The 17,096-nt window shown below is 61.3% G+C and overlaps 4 protein-coding genes across 10 annotated transcripts in view; 1 reads left to right on the top strand and 3 right to left on the bottom strand.

Annotated features, from left to right (window-relative positions):
• Positions 1 to 8,951, top strand: part of RNF123 (ring finger protein 123) — a 54,028-nt gene extending 45,077 nt beyond the window's left edge. For all 4 annotated transcript variants that reach the window (XM_074602287.1, XM_074602285.1, XM_074602286.1 and 1 more), the window contains 4 exons: positions 7,517 to 7,659; positions 8,092 to 8,186; positions 8,301 to 8,386; positions 8,501 to 8,951. In XM_074602287.1, coding sequence (XP_074458388.1) covers positions 7,517 to 7,659; positions 8,092 to 8,186; positions 8,301 to 8,386; positions 8,501 to 8,600 — 424 coding nt within the window. In that variant the 3' untranslated portion in view covers positions 8,601 to 8,951. The remainder of the gene's footprint in view (positions 1 to 7,516; positions 7,660 to 8,091; positions 8,187 to 8,300; positions 8,387 to 8,500) is intronic.
• AMIGO3 (adhesion molecule with Ig like domain 3) lies at positions 3,087 to 5,938 on the bottom strand. Its single transcript, XM_074602288.1, has one exon. The coding sequence runs from the start codon at positions 5,601 to 5,603 to the stop codon at positions 3,975 to 3,977; it is 1,629 nt and encodes a 542-aa protein (XP_074458389.1). The 5' UTR covers positions 5,604 to 5,938; the 3' UTR covers positions 3,087 to 3,974.
• An 89-nt stretch (positions 8,952 to 9,040) lies between the features above and the next one.
• GMPPB (GDP-mannose pyrophosphorylase B) lies at positions 9,041 to 11,387 on the bottom strand. Its single transcript, XM_074602289.1, has 8 exons — positions 11,169 to 11,387; positions 11,022 to 11,102; positions 10,887 to 10,935; positions 10,156 to 10,457; positions 9,993 to 10,071; positions 9,753 to 9,880; positions 9,397 to 9,579; positions 9,041 to 9,234 (listed from the first exon to the last, which is right to left on the bottom strand). Exons 1-8 carry the CDS (start codon positions 11,295 to 11,297, stop codon positions 9,103 to 9,105), a joined length of 1,083 nt encoding a protein of 360 aa, XP_074458390.1. The 5' UTR covers positions 11,298 to 11,387; the 3' UTR covers positions 9,041 to 9,102.
• A 634-nt stretch (positions 11,388 to 12,021) lies between these two features.
• IP6K1 (inositol hexakisphosphate kinase 1) overlaps positions 12,022 to 17,096 on the bottom strand; it is a 45,449-nt gene continuing 40,374 nt past the window's right edge. For all 4 annotated transcript variants that reach the window (XM_074602797.1, XM_074602799.1, XM_074602796.1 and 1 more), the window contains 2 exons: positions 15,553 to 15,728; positions 12,022 to 14,669 (listed from right to left, as the gene is read on the bottom strand). In XM_074602797.1, coding sequence (XP_074458898.1) covers positions 14,160 to 14,669; positions 15,553 to 15,728 — 686 coding nt within the window. In that variant the 3' untranslated portion in view covers positions 12,022 to 14,159. The remainder of the gene's footprint in view (positions 14,670 to 15,552; positions 15,729 to 17,096) is intronic.

Raw genomic sequence — 17,096 nt, 5'->3', positions numbered from 1 at the left:
GCCACATAGGGGAGGCCAGTAAAGCAGACGCTGTTCAATTGCTGGATGGTTTTGGGGTTGCCTCCACTGGAAAAGTCACAGAAGATACCAGTCTGCAGGTTCCTAAACTCATCCTGGCCACCCACCTGCATGCTCAAGCACTGCTGGGACCCTGGGGACTTGGCTGGTCCCCACCGGACACGGTAGTTCTCTGCAGTCTTGTGTAATTACTGATCGCTTAAACACGAATGCTCCTTCAACACATGTTGATGAGCGAGCTGTAGGGAAGGAGTTGCAGGAGTAGACGTTTCGTGGACCTCTCAGGCTAAAGGAGTCCTTGCTACCTTGCCCTAAAACCTTGGAAAGTGAGTGATACTTGAGTCTTGCAGTGCATAGCGGATCGGGGTGAGGGTGAGCCAGAGCACAGTGGCGTGACTAGCTCAGACCTAGGTTTCGTGGTTAAAAAAGGAGTCTTGCCTTACTGATCTTACTGTTTTTACAAGCTCCCAGCTACAAATGGGACTGCCAAAGCTGGAGTCTCCTGGCCCCTGGGGTATGTCGGGCACACACTGGGAGGCAAGAGCAGGCATCGTGCTGGCAAGCACTAGGCTTCACTGCTTCAAGCTCTTTGGAAAACCATGAGCATCATAAGGAAAAGATCCAGGTCCAACCATGTACATCATGTGTCCAGCCCCGGTGGCAGGAGGGGGCTAGCATTCAGCGTGCCCACGTTGTCCTGGCTGAGATGTGAAGTGCCAAGGGAGATGGGAGTCGGTGTTGGAGGCCGGTCTGCAAAGCTAGTCTTTGTACCTGTGTGCACAGGCGCAGGTCCCTGCACGCCGGAGACACCGTGCTTTATGCTGACCTAGTACTTTATCCTCTGGAGTCAAGGAGCGGGAGGCCCGTTTGGCAGCAAGCCGGGGCTGTAATGATGCAGATGGCTTCCGAGAGAGGACAGTGTATTCCTTGGGGACCATCCATTACATTACCCAACTCCTGCCTGTCAGGGAAGCTATGCTCCTGGCTATGTTTTTCCTTGCTGAGACGATTTGCCTTTTAGGCTCTTTAATGAACTGCTTCAACAATTCAAACTGCCTTGCCTTGCTCGTTGGAGCAGCAGTGTGGTGCAAGGTCCTTTCCGAGCACCAGAAAGGTGTGGAATGCAGCAGCAGGATTTTCCTGGGTAAGGCAGCGGAGAGCCCTTGGGGGCAGCACTGATATAAACCTCACATTTGCTGTCTCCGGCATAGTGGGGCTCAGCCTTCCTGCAGGGACAGGAGAATTGCAGCCAGCCAAGAAGAGCTCTCCTGGGCTTCTCCAGGCTGCTGTGTCCCCGAAGAGGCCCTCGGGAGCCTTTCTTACAGTCCAGTTGTCCCTGAGCTGTTCCCAAGCTTCAGCCGTTAGCCTCAGCTGGGGATGCAGATTTGCAGAAGCACTAATGCCTGGGAAGCTCATGTTGGCACCAGGGAGGGGGAATGTTTGCGAGGAGACCTACAAAGATGGCAATGGAAGAGCAGCAGGGGGGTAACACCAACTCCGGGTGCTGAAACCCAGAGCAGCGCTTCACCTTTCCTTTCGGAGGAAGATGCAGTGCTTAGATGTGGCATTCGCTCTGGCACAGAGCCAGTAGCGTCTCGGCAGGCGTGGGCCACGCTCAGGGCAGTGGCCTCGTTGGGTTCAGACCTGGGCCCTCTTGCCTGGGTCTCTTCTCTTTTCCAGACATTCCCAGGGCAAATCCAAACCATCCTTTCTGTGGGATCCCTGCCTGGGTGCAAAGCCAGGGGATGGCATCATCTTGGCTCCGTCTTTGAGAGGCAGGGTGCCACTCACCTATCCACCCGACGCTGAAGCACCTTGCCACCCCCCGGCAGCACGCCAGCGCGGCCAGCTCGGCATCCCAGGCGTGTCAGGAGCGCTGCGCTAACGGGAGGTGACAGGGCTGGCAGCAGCGGGCGCGTGGGGAGCGAGGGCACAGGCCAGCAGGGCCTGTCGCTCCACATCCCGTCGCCTTTGCCAGCTGCCGAGTGGCGGCCGCGGGGCACGTGGCAGTGGGGCACGTATCGTATGGAGCTGCACACAAGGTCGGTGTCAGGAGAGGCGCTGGGCGGCTGCGGTTGGGTAGGATAGATGCTCTCCCAAATGCTCTCCCGTCCTTCAACGGGTGGGGAGGAGTCTGACAGGCCCAGTTTGGGCATGGTTGACTTTTTGCTGGGAAAAAAGCTGCTTGTTTCCTGGCTGAAATAGTTAAAGACCGGGTGTCAGTGCTGTCCTGATGCCACAGGGACCTTCCCCTCCCACCAGTTGTAGGGCTGCCAGCAGCTCTGGGGGGCTGGGGCACAGCTGTGGGGGGCTGTGGGTTTGGGGAAAGATCTGCAAAGGGTCCTGGTCCACATTTTTGGGTTGTGTCTGAGCTGCATTCCTGCTTTTGGGCAGGCTCCAGCATCCCCAATGCTGCAGGCAGCTGCATGCTCCCGCTCCAGCTGTGGAGAGGGCAGTGGTGGCTGGCAGATGGGGGGGACACCCTTATCCCTCTGCGGGGTCAGTCAGGCATTATGGGGGGGGCAGAGCTGCTCCCGGTGCCAGGGGTGATGCAGGGCTGGGTGCTGGGGAAAGCAGCGCAGGTGTCTGATGAGGTGGGGGCTGGAGTCTGTCTGCCAAGGTTGTCAGGATTTAGCCAAAGACCAGGCCAGTCTGACCTCGAGCGGGTCTCCCCATGGTCTTCTCCCCCGCACCTAAATCCTGCTCATCCCTATTGAGTTCTGGATATGCCCTTGTGTCAGTTGGCCCTGCTCCCTCCCCAGCTCCCAGGCACCACCAGGGACCTGCCCTCCTGGGGACAAGCCACTAGACGCTCCTCTCGCAGCAGCCCTGGGCCACCAGCACCATCTCGGCACATTTAACCCCCTTGCCAAGGCCACCCTAACACTGTTAGATGGGAACAGAGCCTGCGAGACCGGTGCGGATTGCCTGGCTCTGTGTGCCAGTTCAGCGGGAATTCAGGGCTCCCTCAGACCCCCCGGACTCCCACCGCTGCACCCGTGGGTTGCAGAGTGGCTGCACGCCGCTGCCCTGCAAGGGCAAGGAGACATTCAGCCCTGTGTCAGCTTAAAAAAATAGGCATTTTTTATTCCAATGTAACTAGATAATTACGACCCAAGAGAGGAGAGGATTACTCACATTTATCGATAGGCTTATTAGATTACTGCCTAAATAGCTGTGCTTTAGCAGCGCGTTTGTCCGCCTCAAGGAGAAGCGGCGAAGGAGGGTGGTGCATCTGAGCCCTCATCGTCCTTGGTGGCACGGGGAGCGCTGAGCAATGCGGGCTAGGGCGCTGTATCACATCACCTAATCCTGCCTTGACTATTTACAGCTTCTTGGGAGGCAAAAGCTTGGTAACGTTTGCTTGGCTGCATGGCTGGTCAGGCGCTGAGCTCCATCCCTCCTGCGTGGCCACATTCGGAGAGGCAGCGCTTAGCCCACCTTGCGACAGGGTCCTGCTCCTCACCCCGCTCCCAGCCACAGCATGGTGATGGGGACCAGCACGGGCTGGAAGGGGACAGTGGCACCGCCATCCCCTGGCATGAGCGAGGACACTACCCCACTCGTCATGGCTATTCCTTGGCCTGGGAGGTCCAAGGCGGTGGTGGCCGGGTTGTGTTTCTTGAGCCCGGGGCCATGGCAGACCACCATCCCAGTGTCATCATTGGGGAGTTTGTCCGAATGAAGCAGAGATTTCTCGGGCGTGCTGGGTTCATCAGCATTACCGTTGTGCTAATGAGGCCGTGGCTTCTGCAAGGCGCTCTTGCCGGGCACCATTGTGCCCCCAGCCCAAAACCCACCAGGAGCTCATGGCTGAAGCAGTTGTGGGCGATGCCGATCACCCTCGTGGGTCACGGTCAAGCTGGGAATTCGGAGTGCCCAATAGTCCTGCTTCTAGCAGCAATGGAGGAGAACAGCTTTTGGGAGTCCCCGGTACTCCTCCCAGCTCTGCCCCGCTATGACACGATGGGGGTGTCCGAAAAGACAGAGCTGATGGACTCTGAGTCCGACTTGAGCTGCAGGACCTTGGGGTGCTTGGCGTCAGGGAAGTCCTCACTGAGGGCCAGGCGAATCTTGCCGTTCTGTGTCTCCCTGACGGGCTCGAGGAAGACCACATGCTTGTTGGCGCTGACCTTGCGGTTTGGCCCATCGGTGGCAGGGGGAGTGGTGCTTAGGATGGAGGACTGGGCGCTGCACTCTTGTGGGGGGCTGAGAGGAGCTGGCTTCTTGCAGCAGCTCAGGCAGCGGCAGGGCGTGAGGTACAGGTAGATAAGCACGAGCAGCAGGCTCACGATGCAGCCCAGCAGCGTTGTGAGGCCGGTGCTAAAGGTCTCCCCATCTGGCTTGGGGTAGTGGACCGTCACATTGATTTCGCACAGCCTGCTGAAATTGTGGGGGCTGTTGATGGCCAAGCCCACGTAGACCCCCGAGTGCCAGGGCTTGGCCACCGCAATCTTCAGGCTGCCATTGCGGTACACCTCCAAGGAGCGGTTGCTGTTCCCCGGGTGTTTGATGGGCTCGTGGCGAGGGGAGATCCACATGTAGGTGGTGGCCACGGCCGGCAGGCTGGTGTTGCAGGTGAGCAGGAGGGTCTGGCCCACCATCACAGGGAAGGTCACGGGGTGCACGTCTTCAGGGCCCGCCGAGCAGTTCTCAAACATGTGGCTGTATTTGAGGAACTTGATCAGTGACCGGGGCACGTTGTTGGACACCTTGCAGGTGTGTTCCTCAAAGAAATCCTTCACCGAGCTGAAACCTCGCTGCTTCCAGCGCTGGAGCATCAGGTAGAGCTGGCAGCTGCATCTGACGGGGTTGTTGTGCAGGTACAAGCCGTTCCTGATGTTTTCGGGCAGAGCCGCCAGCTCCTCCACGGGGATGCTGCTCAGGCTGTTGGAGGAGAGGTCCAGCGTACGGAGGCTGTAGTTGCCCAGCCCCTGCACCGAGTGGAAGGGGAAGGTGGTCAGGTTGTTCCAGCTCAGGTAGACTTTCCGCAGGCCGCTCAGCTTGGCGAAGGCGTTTTCATCCACTCGTGTAATGCGGTTGTTGTAGAGCAGCAGCTCCTCCAAGCTCACCAGCTTGTCGAAGTAGTGCGTCTCGACGGCGTGCAGGTGGTTGGAGGACATGTCGAGGTGCCGCAGGTAGGAGGCATTGTGGAAAGCCTGCGGAGAAAGGTCCTTTATCTGGTTGTGGCTGATGTGGAGGGCCTCGAGGTGCGGGAGGGCGGCCAGCCAGCGGTCATGGAGCTGAGTGAGGGCATTGTGGCTGAGGTCCAGCGTGGTGGCGGTGGGCGGCAGCGCCCGGGGCACGCGCTGCAGCGTCTGCCGGCTGCAGCTCAGCAGGTCGGAGGTGCAGATGCAGGCGGCGGGGCAGCTGCGGGGCAGCGGGGAGGCGCGGGGAGCACGGCACAGCTGGAGCAGCAGCAGCAGCAGCTTCGCCACCCGCGCCCAGAGAGGGTCTGTGGGTGCCCTCGGGGACATTGTGCCGGGCAGGAGCCTCTGTGCAGCCCGGTGCAACGTGCCGCAGTCCTCCCCGGTCTCCCCCTGTGCTGTCTTGGGCGGGGAGCGGGGGGGGGCTCTACCGAGCATCCGCAGATACCCCTTTGCGCCCCGATTCCAGCCGAGGAGCTTGAAAAGAGTTAAAGGAGGGCATCGTCCTGCCCGCTTCTGCTGCCTACCTGTGCTCCGGCCGGCCGGGGGCTGCCCGGGGGCGGGTGGGGGCTGGTGTCCGGCATCGGGGAAGCGGCGGGGGGGGGAGGTTGGTGGGTGCTGAGACGGTCCGGCGAACGCCTGGCTGCCTCCCGGAGCCGCTCGTCCCCGAAGCGACAAGTTTTCTCACGGCTCCGCGCCGCCGCCGCCGCGCATCCCCAGGCTCCGGCGGCCGGCTGTCCCCCGCCCCGCATCTCCCGGGGAGCCGGGCTGGCTGCGGGAGCGCCGTCCCGCTCCGGCCCCTATTTAGGCGCTGGCGGGGGGGGGGGGGGGGGGCCGGGCGGGATCCCATTGGTCCCGTGGCGGGGAGTGGTGGCCGGCGCGGTGGCCGCGGCCCGTCCCGCGAGTGGGCAGGGCGATGCGCTGCCGGCACCGGCCCTCGGCCGCCGTGATGGGGCGGGGGTGGGGAGGGGCTCAGGGGCACTTCGCCCCCCCTCCCGCCTCCCCGGCGCACAGACACCGTCCCCTCCCGGCTGGAGAACGGCAACCTCCACGGCTGTCACCCCACCGGCTGCTCCGCCACCGCCCGCCCTCTGGGAGGGAGCTGGAATAGACCCGCCCCGCTGTCACCTCTGGGAGCCCCCCCGTGTCCCGTCCTGCGCCCAGGCTGGGAGCGGGGATGGCAGTTACCACCACCCCCCCCCAACCCCCCGCCACTGCTTAGCAGGCATCGCGCTCCTTCCCACTGCCCTCGTCCCCTGCACCATCTGGCGGGGACCCTCCCCCAGCACCCCCGGCCGTGGGGTGAGCCCAGTGGGGTCCCCACGGCGAGGGGGTGGGGGGTGAGGGGTGGGAGGTGGCCGCAGGGTGAAGGACACACAGGAATGACCTTACCCACTGCCCGGGCGCGTTAGTGGGAAGCAGAAAGCCAGGCTGGGGAATTGGTTTCCATTAGGGCAGCAAAAAGCTAATTTGGTGGCTGCGGCTGCTGCGCACCAAGGGGCTGTTAACCCCCTGCGCCCCAGCCCCAGCTCAGCCTGCGCCGCTGGGCTTGCCCGAGTGCCACCACGGAGCCAGCTCTTCTTGCGAAGGGCTGTAGACAGGGGCCATGGCACTGGTGCCTGACGGAGACACCCATTAAGGTGCCCTTCATCTGTCCTGGCCATCCCCACTGAGGCTTGACGCTGGGGAGAGCCACAACTGCTCCCTCCTGCCTTGCGAGGGCACCCACTTGCCATGGGGGCGGGGAGGGTACATTGAGCCATCCCCGCGGTGTAGGGGGTGCTACAGCCTCCAGCGTGAGGCTGCTGCATGGCACCTCTCCTTTTACCCTTGTGGTGCTGTGCAGCCAGGGTGGTGCCGGCTGCTTCAGCCGCCCTGCAGCTCCCCAGGCTCCGCCGGGCACCGCTTCAGCCTCAGCAAGTGCTAATGCACCGTATCGATCCCGGAGCCTCCGAGACAGGGGTGGCAGAGGAGGAAGGGGGATGGCCGCCCTGTGGCTTCGTTTTGGCATGTTCCCCTTTCCTCAATGCTGCCAGGAACGCAGGGCCACCGGGTGTGCCCAGCAGTGGCTTGGGCTCGTCCCCATGGGGCACAGGAGCTGGGGGTGTTCCTGAGGGCTGTGGGCACACTGCGTGACCCATGGAGCCCTACCCAGGGGCTTTCACATCACCACTGCCATCACACTCCCTGCTGGGCACGGCATCCCGGTGGTCCGCAGGGCATGTGGTGCCACGCACACAGCGGTGCAGGGGCTGGGGCCCTGGTGTCCCTGCCACCCGTCATGCCCAGCCAGCTCTGGGGGCGGTGTGATGGCGGGGGGGAGGCAGAGGTCTGACTGTGTCCCTTTGCAGGGCCGAGCGTGCGACGGCGGTGCTGCTGGCGGACCCCTGTTTCCAGCTGCGCTCCATCCAGTACCTGCTGGGCCACGCTGAGCCCTTGGCCCTGGCGGCTGCTGCCCCAGCCACCGACAAGCGCCATTTTTCCCTGCACACCTGTAAGTGTCGGCTCCGCGCTGGGAGCTGGGCTGTGCTCACCATCAGCCCCTGGCCACAGCTGGGATGGGGGGGGAGAGGGCTGCCAGCGTCTATATGCCCTGCAGCATGTCCCAGCCCCCTTAGCCCTGGGGACAGGGGTCCATGGCTCCCCCATTGCCCCCCCGATTTGGGATGGGGCTGTGTCCAGTGCCTGCTTTTGGCAGCAGTTTTGTCCCCTTGCAGTGCCCAGTGTCCATCCTCCTGTCCCCAGCCTGGGGATCTGTCCCCAGCAGCAGTCTCCCCATTCTGGCTGGTCCCTGAGGACAGCTGCAGCCCCCTCCACCCCCCCTCACTGTGCATCACCCAGGAGCCTCGGGGCAGCCCGAGGGTCACATTCACCCCATGCACCCACCCCCCACCCACCCCATCCCACCCCCGGTTTGTCCACACAGACACAGAGTACATCAGCGCCGAGGAGCTGGCGAAGGTGGACAAGATGCTGAGCCACCTGAGCGAGGAGTCCAAGCAGGCAGCTGCCACCACACTGGTGAGTCCCCCAGCCTGTCCCCATGCTCAGCAGTAGCCCCAGCTCCCAGCACACCTGCCCTGGGACACGGGGGTTTTTTGCTGCTGCCGCTAACTGCCCGGTGACCCTCCACAGCCCACCAGCGAGGAAGACCTGTGCCCCATCTGCTATGCACATCCCATCTCAGCCATCTTCAGACCCTGCTCCCACAAGTCATGCAAGTGAGTACCGTGGTACCCCCCACCCCCCCCGCCCACCCCAGCGTGACTGCCAGCCCCCTACCCCTCCCTGCTTTGTGCCGGGGGGAGCTCACGCTCTTTCCTCCTCTGTCCCAGAGCCTGCATCAACCAGCACCTGATGAACAACAAGGACTGCTTCTTCTGCAAGGCCACCATCACAGGGGTGGACGACTTCACCAAGCCAGCAAGCTCATAGCACCCAGCCCCATACCACGGGCCCCCCTAGCTGAGCAGGGCAGCCCCCCCACACACTGGCTTCTCCCCTAACATAAAGCCAGGACGCAGCACGGGGCTGCAGTGTGGGGCGGCTGGGAGGAGGCCCACTGCCAGGCTCTGGGGCCAGCGACCCCCTCACCCAGCGCCTGGGCTACAGCAGCCCCTCTGCCCCACAGGCCGTTCTCAGGAAGGGGAGCCCAAGGCCTGGGATCTGCTGGGGGAACACGCAGCAGCGCCAGGGTGGGGGGGCCGGGCCGGGTAGTCGGGCTGTTAACTTGCCCCTGGCTAGGGGCTGACTTCATGAAATGCAGCATTAAATTATTCTTCCTTATGTGGTGCCCTGGGACACGGAGAGGGGAAGCCACGCTGGCCCTGGCAAGCAACCCAGCACTTGGGCGACACTCAGATGATGCTCAGCAGTAGATGGAAATATAAATATTTAATCGAAGCAGAGCCGGGAGCGCAGGGCCCACCAGGGGCTGCTACATGATGATGCGCGGCTCTGGCACAGACTCGGCAATGGACTTGTGTGGCAGCACGTTGGCCCCATTGAGGTAGAGCTCGTCATTGACGATGACATCCTCACCCAGCACTGTCACGTTCTCCATGCGAACCTGCCCCAGAGAGGCCCTGTCACGCATGCCCTGACTCAGGGCTCAGTGCCACGCGCCTGCCCGCAGGCACTGTGCATCCCTCCATCCCTTCGGGCACAGCCTGAGGAGGTGGGAAGGCAAGAGCAGAGCCCCGATTCCCCAGGGGGGCACCCACATCCTCACCCACTGCCCCACAGAGCAGCTCCAGCCCACGATGCAGGACTCCAGCCAGGAGTGTGAGCGGATGCGGGCCCCCTTCAGCACGGTGCAGCGTTTGATGCGCACTCCGTCCTCCACCACCACGCCGGCCCCAATCGTCACATTGGGGCCGATGACGCAGTTTGCCCCGATCTTTGCGCTGGGGTCCTGGAAAGAAGAGGGGCTGTGCCGGGGCTGGGAGGGCAACCAGAGCTCTCGGCGTGGCCCACACCACTCAGCGAGTGTGGGGACAGGAGGGCACAACTCAAGGACAGGGGTGGGAGGATGGGGAAAGCCCATGCCACGTGCCCACGGCCGGCATGCTGGGGGCTGGCACTTACCACCAGCACGTTCCCTACGACACCAGGCCCCGAGTGCAGCTTCTCAGGGTGCTGAGCCCGCAGCGCCTGCAGGTACATGCACATGCCCGTGAGGAAGTCCTTTGGCTGCCCGATGTCCATCCAGAAGCCTGCAGGGACAGAGCTGCAGTGACAGCCCCCCAGCACAGGGTGGTGGCAGTGCAGGCAAGACCTGCCCCCCCCCCCCCCCCCATGCTGCCTGCACTGTGTGCAGGGCCTTACCTTGCAGCTCCATGGCATAGAGCTGCCCCTCCTGGGCCATGGCTGGGAAGATCTCCTTCTCAATGGAGGTAGGGCGCAGCTGCGGGGACAGGATACAGGGCTGAGCAGGGGACCCAACCGCCCCCGGGCCTGGCTTGGCCTGGTCCTGCACCCCAGTCCCTACCTGGATGCGTTGCAGGATGCCGGGGCTGAAGATGTAGAGCCCGGCGTTGATCTTGTTGGACACAAAGACGCGCGGCTTCTCCACGAAGCGGCAGATGCGGCCGGTGTCGGCCTCGCTCACCACCACGCCGTACTTGGCTGGCTCCTCCACGCGGGTGACCACCAGCGAGCCCTCACCGCCGTGCTGCCGGTGGAAATGGGCCAGCGCCGCGAAGGGGAACTCGCAGATCACGTCGCTGTTGAGGACAAAGAAGGGCTCCCCGCCCTCGGCCAGCAGGTCCCGCGCCAGCGCCAGCGGCCCCGCTGCCCGGCCATGAGTGATGCCACAGGGTCGGGGTGAGCCCAGTGCCCTCCTGGCCCCACCTGCGCCCCTCCCGGTGTCCCTGCTCCCCACCAGCCCTCCCAAGCCCCCAGTCCCCACAAATCCTCACCCAGCCCTGCTGTCCCTGGTCCCTCCTGTGCCTGTCTTGATGTCCCTGGCAACTCGTCCTGCCCGTGCCTATCCTGGAATACCCCTCCTGCTGTCCCCGCGTCTCCCAGCCATACCCGTCCATGCCCACCCTGCCGCCCACAGCGTCCCCAGCCCTACCAATCTATACCCACCCTGCTGCCCATGGTGTCCTCCCCGTGTCCCCCAGCCCTACCCATCCCATGCCCACCCTGCTGCCCATGGTGTCCCCATCCCAGTGGTGTCCCCCCACCACCCGCCCCTGCCCGCCGCCCGCACCCTACCCGTGCCTAGCGGCTCCTTCTCGTGGGACAGGGAGATGCGGATGCCGAGCTGCGGGCACAAAGTGAGCGTCGGGTTGCGGGGGAGGGACGGCGGGGGGATGCGGGGGCGGGGGGGGGACACGACACGACCCTTACCCTCTGCTCCTGCTCCCGCATGGCGGCCCCCAGCGCCTCCGACATGTAGCTCACCGCCAGCACCACATGGCTGACGCCGGCCTGCGGGAGCGCGGGTCAGCGGGCGGCGGGGAGACCCCCGCGCCCCCCCCCCGCCGCCGGCCCCACCTGCCGCAGGGCCTCCAGCTGGTGCAGCAGCAGCGCCTTGTTGCAGAACTCCACCAGCGGCTTCGGCCGGCTCAGGGTCAGCGGCCGCAGCCGCGTCCCGAAGCCGCCCACCAGGATCAGCGCCCGCATCCCCCCGCGCCCGCGCCCGCGCCGACACGTCAGCGCCCGCCGCGCGACACTTCCGCGTCACCACCGCCCGCCACGCCCCCCGCCCGCCACGCGTCCTGCCGCCCGCCCCGGGTCCTAGCGCCCGCCACGGGTCCCGCCGCCCGCCCCGGATCTCAGCGCGCGCCACGGGTCCCGCCGCCCGCCCCGGGTCCTAGCGCCCGCCACGGGTTCCGCCGCCCGCCCCGGGTCCTAGCGCCCGCCACGGGTTCCGCCGCCCGCCCCGGGTCCTAGTGCCCGCGCCCCGGGTCCTAGCGCCCGCCCCGGGTCCTAGCGCCCGCGCCCCGGGTCCTAGTGCCCGCCCCAGGTCCTAGCGCCCGCGCCCCGGGTCCTAGGGCCTGCCACGGGTCACGCCGCCCGCCCCGGGTCCTAGTGTCCACCCCGGGTCCTAGCGCCCGCCCCCGCCCCTAAAGCAAGCGGAGATCAGCAGCAGCAGAGCGGGCACCCACCGCGCTGCGGGGGCAGAGGGGTCCCGGTCCCGCTCGGCTCCCGCACCGCCCCGGCAGCCGCAAGGTGGGGTTGTTGCCGCACCCTGCCCGGGGCGAGCAAGGATGGGGCGAGCCCTGGTAAAAAGAGGGAGGGGGGCACGACTGCGCCCCGCGCCGGCCAGGCGAGACTTTTAAGCCGCCCGCTGAGGGGTCCTGCCCGAGCCCCACCCCGGTCCTCGGCAACAGGCAGGCACTGCACACCACGGACAAAACCGGATCCTTTAATGGTTTTTGGTTCTCTGTGAAGCACAAACAGGGTGATTATTCATGTAAAAACAAACGGGGGGGGGGCAAGGCTATGTACAAGCTGTGGAGTCCCACGGCGGTGGTCCAAAGGGAAGGGGCTCGGGGCTCTGACAGAGCCAGCGGCAGCGGCCCCGTCCATTGCCCCCGGCCCAGCGAGGAGCGGGACGGCCGGACATCGCTGGTGTCCCCACGAGGAACGGCCCTAGGCCCTGCCTGCTGGGGACAAGGACATGCACAACGTGGGCTGCGACGGGCCACACTAGGGCCAGGGCAGGGAGGGTACCTGGGCTGTTCCGGGGACCCGGGGCACCTGCTGCTCCAGCTGCTCATCCAGCTCCCTCCCTCCTGCAAACCTGTTCCCTGAACCCCCCCTGAGCCTCGCCTAGGGGGCAGAGGCAATGAAATAGTAACCCAGTGCAGGGGAGAGTAGCGTGAATGAAGGTCCTCGTCCTGAGCAGTGGCTTGGGCAAGCTGGGGGACAGTCAGCGGGGTACAATGTAGGACAAAGCCAGCTCTTCCCCTGCCCGTGCCACAGCCCTGCGCCCACTGCCGCAGCTGCAGCCGTCAGCCGAGCACCAACACTTTCCAAGCAGACTGTGCACACATGCTACATGCAGGGAGAGTATTCCCCAAATAATCTTTCCTGAAGTAAAAAAGAAAACAAAACAAAACAGAACCAAACAAACCAATCCTGGCCCTGCAGGTACCCAGGCAGAGTTTCTCAGGCAGCCGGGATAACAGTATCACCATGGAACGAGTCAGTGACACCGGGGAGGGAGGAACCGGGGTGGTCCCAGCAGAGAGACAGAGGAGGGTGATGCAGAGCGGAGTACGGTTTGGTACCACCAGGTCATAGTATCAAACATTAATGCCCTCATCAAGGGAAGCCAGGGGTAAAGCACTGGCTCCAGGAGGGAGCCCAGCTGGCTCTTTCATCCACAAACTGGTCATTTATTTTGGGAAAGACTGACTCTGTGAAGCAGAGCTAAGCAGTCTGGTGACGGCACTCGCTGCTCAGCCAGGTCCCCCCCTCACCTGCCCCCCTGGAGACCCCCAGGGAGGAGAAGGGGAATCAGCCCTAACCCTTGGCCTCCCCTTCCACCATCCCCGTGCAGGGACCTGCCGGGAGAGCTGGGGCTGGGGGGCAGGAGCCCCACGGGGGGACGAGGGCAGCCTCGCACCGGCACACCCACGTGCAACCTGTAGGACCAGCATTACATGACGAGAAGGGTTGAAATGGTCCGAAAGGCCCCGCTGCACAGCTGGGGTCACGTTAACTGCTACAGATACTATTGCTAGCCCACGAGCTGAGTTCTTGCTTGGTCAGTGGTCCAGGGCAGAATTACTCCTGCAGAGCCCCGTGCCTGCCCATACGCAAGCCCTGACCATGCCACCCTAGCAAGGAAGGAGCAGATCCCAGGCTTGAGCACAGCTCCCGGTGTGCAGCACTCCCTCTGGGCCGCAGTTCTGCCAGGGGTTGCATTTGGTCATTTTATTTCCGTGTTTGGGTTGGTTAGTCACAGTGCCCAAACAGCAGAGAAAGGCAGCATCAAAAGCAAAGCCCCATCAGCAAAACCCAGGGCAGAGCTAGTGCCACCGAACGCAGAGACCAGCACCTGTGCTGCTCACCGTCAGCCCCACAGATGCTGCCGACTGTTAGTCGAGCACCCTTTCCCAATAACTCAGGAGAATTTCAAAGGGAAGGCTCTCCCGGGGGCTCCTGAAGCAGAAGGCTACTCAGGCCACAGCTCCAGCCCCCCAGAGCGCCCCGTGCTCTCCTCCTTCCTCTTCCCTACATCCAGGTCCTCCCTCCAGAACGCACACACGACGAGCGAAGAACCGGGACACCCAACACCCAGCAGGCATCTACAGAGCCTCCTCCAGAAGGCAGAGCTAGTGCGGTCAGAACCATCTGGTCAGCATGAGGAGCTCTTCCATCCTGCCTCCCCTCAGCTCTTCTATCCAAGTACATTTAAAAACAATGGAGCAATACAATTGTTTAAAACCAAAATTGTCTGCTTTTTTCCTGTGGTAGTAGGTGGTCTTGTCTGCTCCTGCCACCAGGACAAGAATAAGAGGCCATAGCCCAGGGCTACTGGTTTTCCTCACGCATCTGTTCCATGATGTTGATGAGGCTTTCCAGCCCGAATACATAACCCATGTCGGGTCCGTCATGCACAGTGGGGTCGTCGCGAAAGCCTTTGAACGTGCTGTGTGCAAAGTCAATCATACGCACATCCACCTTGGGCTGGGCCGAGGAGCCAGGCTCCATGCTGCTGCCATCCTGAAGGCTCTCCGGGAGAGAGGTGTCCACCCGCTTCAGGCGCATCTCCGGCCGGCGCTCCACAAACATCCCTGCCCTGCTGTCCTTCCCATCGTAAATGATGAGGAGGGAGCTGGAGTAGAAGCGGTAGGAGGCCTGTCTCTCCAAAACCGCCTTCAGGCTTCGCAGTTTGGCGAGGATAGGCTCAAAGAGGTCCTTGCGCAGCTCGATGCCGTTGTGGAGATACTGGTAGAGGGCGTTGCGGAAGCCCTCGATGGAAAGACCGCGTCCATAGTATTTATTCCTGCATAAGTAATGCCCTGTGTCCAGCTGATAGACCTAGAAAGCCAAAGGAAATGCACATCAAGCGGGAGCACCAGGTGAAGGCCACACACAGAGATCCCTGAGCTGTCCTGCACTGGCAGGGCAGAGGGAACTCGTTCTGTGCCTACTTTGCCGAAGAGGGGGCATTAAACAGCTCTGCCTGTTCCCTGAATCTCAAAGCAGCTCATGGGTGCATCCCAGGGGCACAGCCAGGGCGCCCAAATACCGGTTCTCTCCCAGGACACCCAAAGGGCAGTTTGTGAATCCAAGCCTCCCCAAGAAGCATGACACAACAGAGCCTGAGGCTTAAAAAGCCAAGTCTTACAGCAACTCGGACAATGCTCTGGCAGAGGGAGCTGCTGGCACGTATTGCCCTTATTATGTGGCATGTGACTAATGCGAGGCCCTCATTGCTTCAGAGTCTGTGGGCAGAGATCTGGGTTACAAAATCCTCCTGCCGGTGGGGAAAGAAGCCACTATTGCACAACAGCACCAGCAGCAAATCCTTGTGTGCAGGGCCTGGCCTCAAGAGGAGAGCAACTCCTTAACTCCCAATACGGTACGGAAGCAAATGTCAGCTGATGCTGGGACAGAGGGACACCTCCCGCCCCAGGCACCGTGATTCTAGCTGAACACTAAGTCACAAAAATAACTTTATTAGAAAATCCCCTAACTGTCTGTGAACAAACCAGCTTTGGATAAAGCAGGCCATCTCAGGAGAAGCAGGTTCCTTTGTTCCCGGCTTAAAAATGAAGAGAAAAAGCACATACCGTGAACACTGGTGCACCTACCTGAAGTGGAAGACTGTAACTCAGTGCTCAGCAGAAGACACTAACTGTGAGCAATAATGGGGCTGCAAGGGGGAGCGTGCAGCACCTGCAGCCTCGGGGATCCCTACCTGCATCCCACACACGCGCACACCCAAGGTGGCAGAAGTGCTCTGTTCACACTTCTTCATCTGCCGAGCAGCCTTCTCCTCAGATGCATCATCTCCGTGCTGTCTGGTCCCCATCTTCAGATCAAGTACGCAGGGAAGCTTGAAGTGATGTACCACGTTCTCCAGCAAAAGGAACTCTGGGAGACATGTCAAGGAGAGCTCACCTGTCAGAAACACCACTCCCTGGCGCCATCACAGACAGCATGAGATAGGGTTGGGCAACAAACAAATAGGAACCCAAAGAACAGACAGAGCGAACTGTTTGGGGAGGTAAAGAAAAGGAGCGGGCTTTGACACTTGGTAGAAGAAACCAGCCTGGAAATGGGAACGGCCAACAGTAAGCAAGATCACATGCAGGCGTCCTGGAAACTCAGCAGGGGGAACTGAAGAGCAGAACGCTAGTGTCAGGAAAGACATAATCTGCCAGTAAGAATTGCTGATACACTAAGGAAGAGCTCAAAGTCTAATCAAATTAGCAATTTAACCATATGGATAAACAATACAATCCCCACGGACTGAAAACTCAGGGCTCAAGTAATAGCACAGTACTGTTGCTATTGGCCTGCCCAGAAGAGCAATGCTGCCCAGCACACGGGGGGGGAAACCACGAGGCTACAAAGGCAGGAAACGGAACAGTTACGGGAGCCTTCAATTACCAGCATGCACAATGGACAAACCCTCCATTAGGGCACAGCGCTGAGAACAAACCTGAGACAATCAGTGCAGCAGCTTGTCCCAAAGGGGAAAAAACAACCCTGACGTTTGCCCCAAGTAGCCCTGCAGGGCACAGTTCAACACGTTGCGCTGAAATGGCAGCCAGAGCACAGCTAGATTAAACCTGCGAGGAAGTTTAACATTTAGAAAAAAAAATAATCTATCATCAACTATGTTTCATTTTGAAAGAGGAACTTCACAAAAATAAGGAAGTGTGAATAAAAAGGACAGCCCAAAAGAATTACTTCTCTGCAAGTAATGCAGGCTATTTAAAAATAAAAGCTGGAGGCTCAAAGAACATGTTTGAGAATAGGAAAAGAAAGCCCACGCAGTTAAAATGATGAAGAATACAGCTATTAAAAATAAGTTTGTTTCTATGCATGGAAAATAGAATCAAGGTCCAGCAGGTGAAATAAAACCACCCCAACAAGTGGGCAAGTTCCAGACAAAAGCACGAGGAGTCATTTGTGAAGGCACAGAAAGTAACAAACCCATCTTCAACCACATGAAGAAGCCGGTCAGACTGCCTGAAGAGTTCAAAGAAAAAGTACAAAAGGAGCTACAGCGGAGGGGCATGGGGTGGGCGTGTGTGAAGAGACCCCTAAAAAGAAAAATAAGATTAATATTTTGCTGCTTTGCTTACTGGGGAAGAGCTTAGGGGATTCTCAAGCCAAAACTCTCTTTTTGAGTTCAGAGAATTCTCAAATTGAAATGCCAAGAGAAGAGATCACATGTCGAACAGAAAATAAGAGATGTGTAACTTGTTTAGCGCTGCCTTAGTACCAGGGGAC

This window comes from Larus michahellis, chromosome 10 (genome assembly GCF_964199755.1).
Source record: "Larus michahellis chromosome 10, bLarMic1.1, whole genome shotgun sequence".
NCBI lineage: Eukaryota > Metazoa > Chordata > Aves > Charadriiformes > Laridae > Larus > Larus michahellis.
The sequence above is the reverse complement of the archived record's forward strand: the minus strand, read 5'-3'. Positions and strand labels throughout refer to the sequence as shown.

Coding starts and splice junctions, on each gene's coding strand:
- AMIGO3 (XM_074602288.1), bottom strand. CDS start 5,603: ATGCTCGGTAGAGCCCCCCCCCGCTCCCCGCCCAAGACAGCACAGGGG.
- GMPPB (XM_074602289.1), bottom strand. CDS start 11,297: ATGCGGGCGCTGATCCTGGTGGGCGGCTTCGGGACGCGGCTGCGGCCG. Junction 10,458..10,886: donor GAAGGAGCCGCTAGGCACGG/GTAGGGTGCGGG, acceptor ATGGCCGGGCAG/CGGGGCCGCTGGCGCTGGCG. Junction 9,235..9,396: donor GCTGCTCTGTGGGGCAGTGG/GTGAGGATGTGG, acceptor TCTCTGGGGCAG/GTTCGCATGGAGAACGTGAC.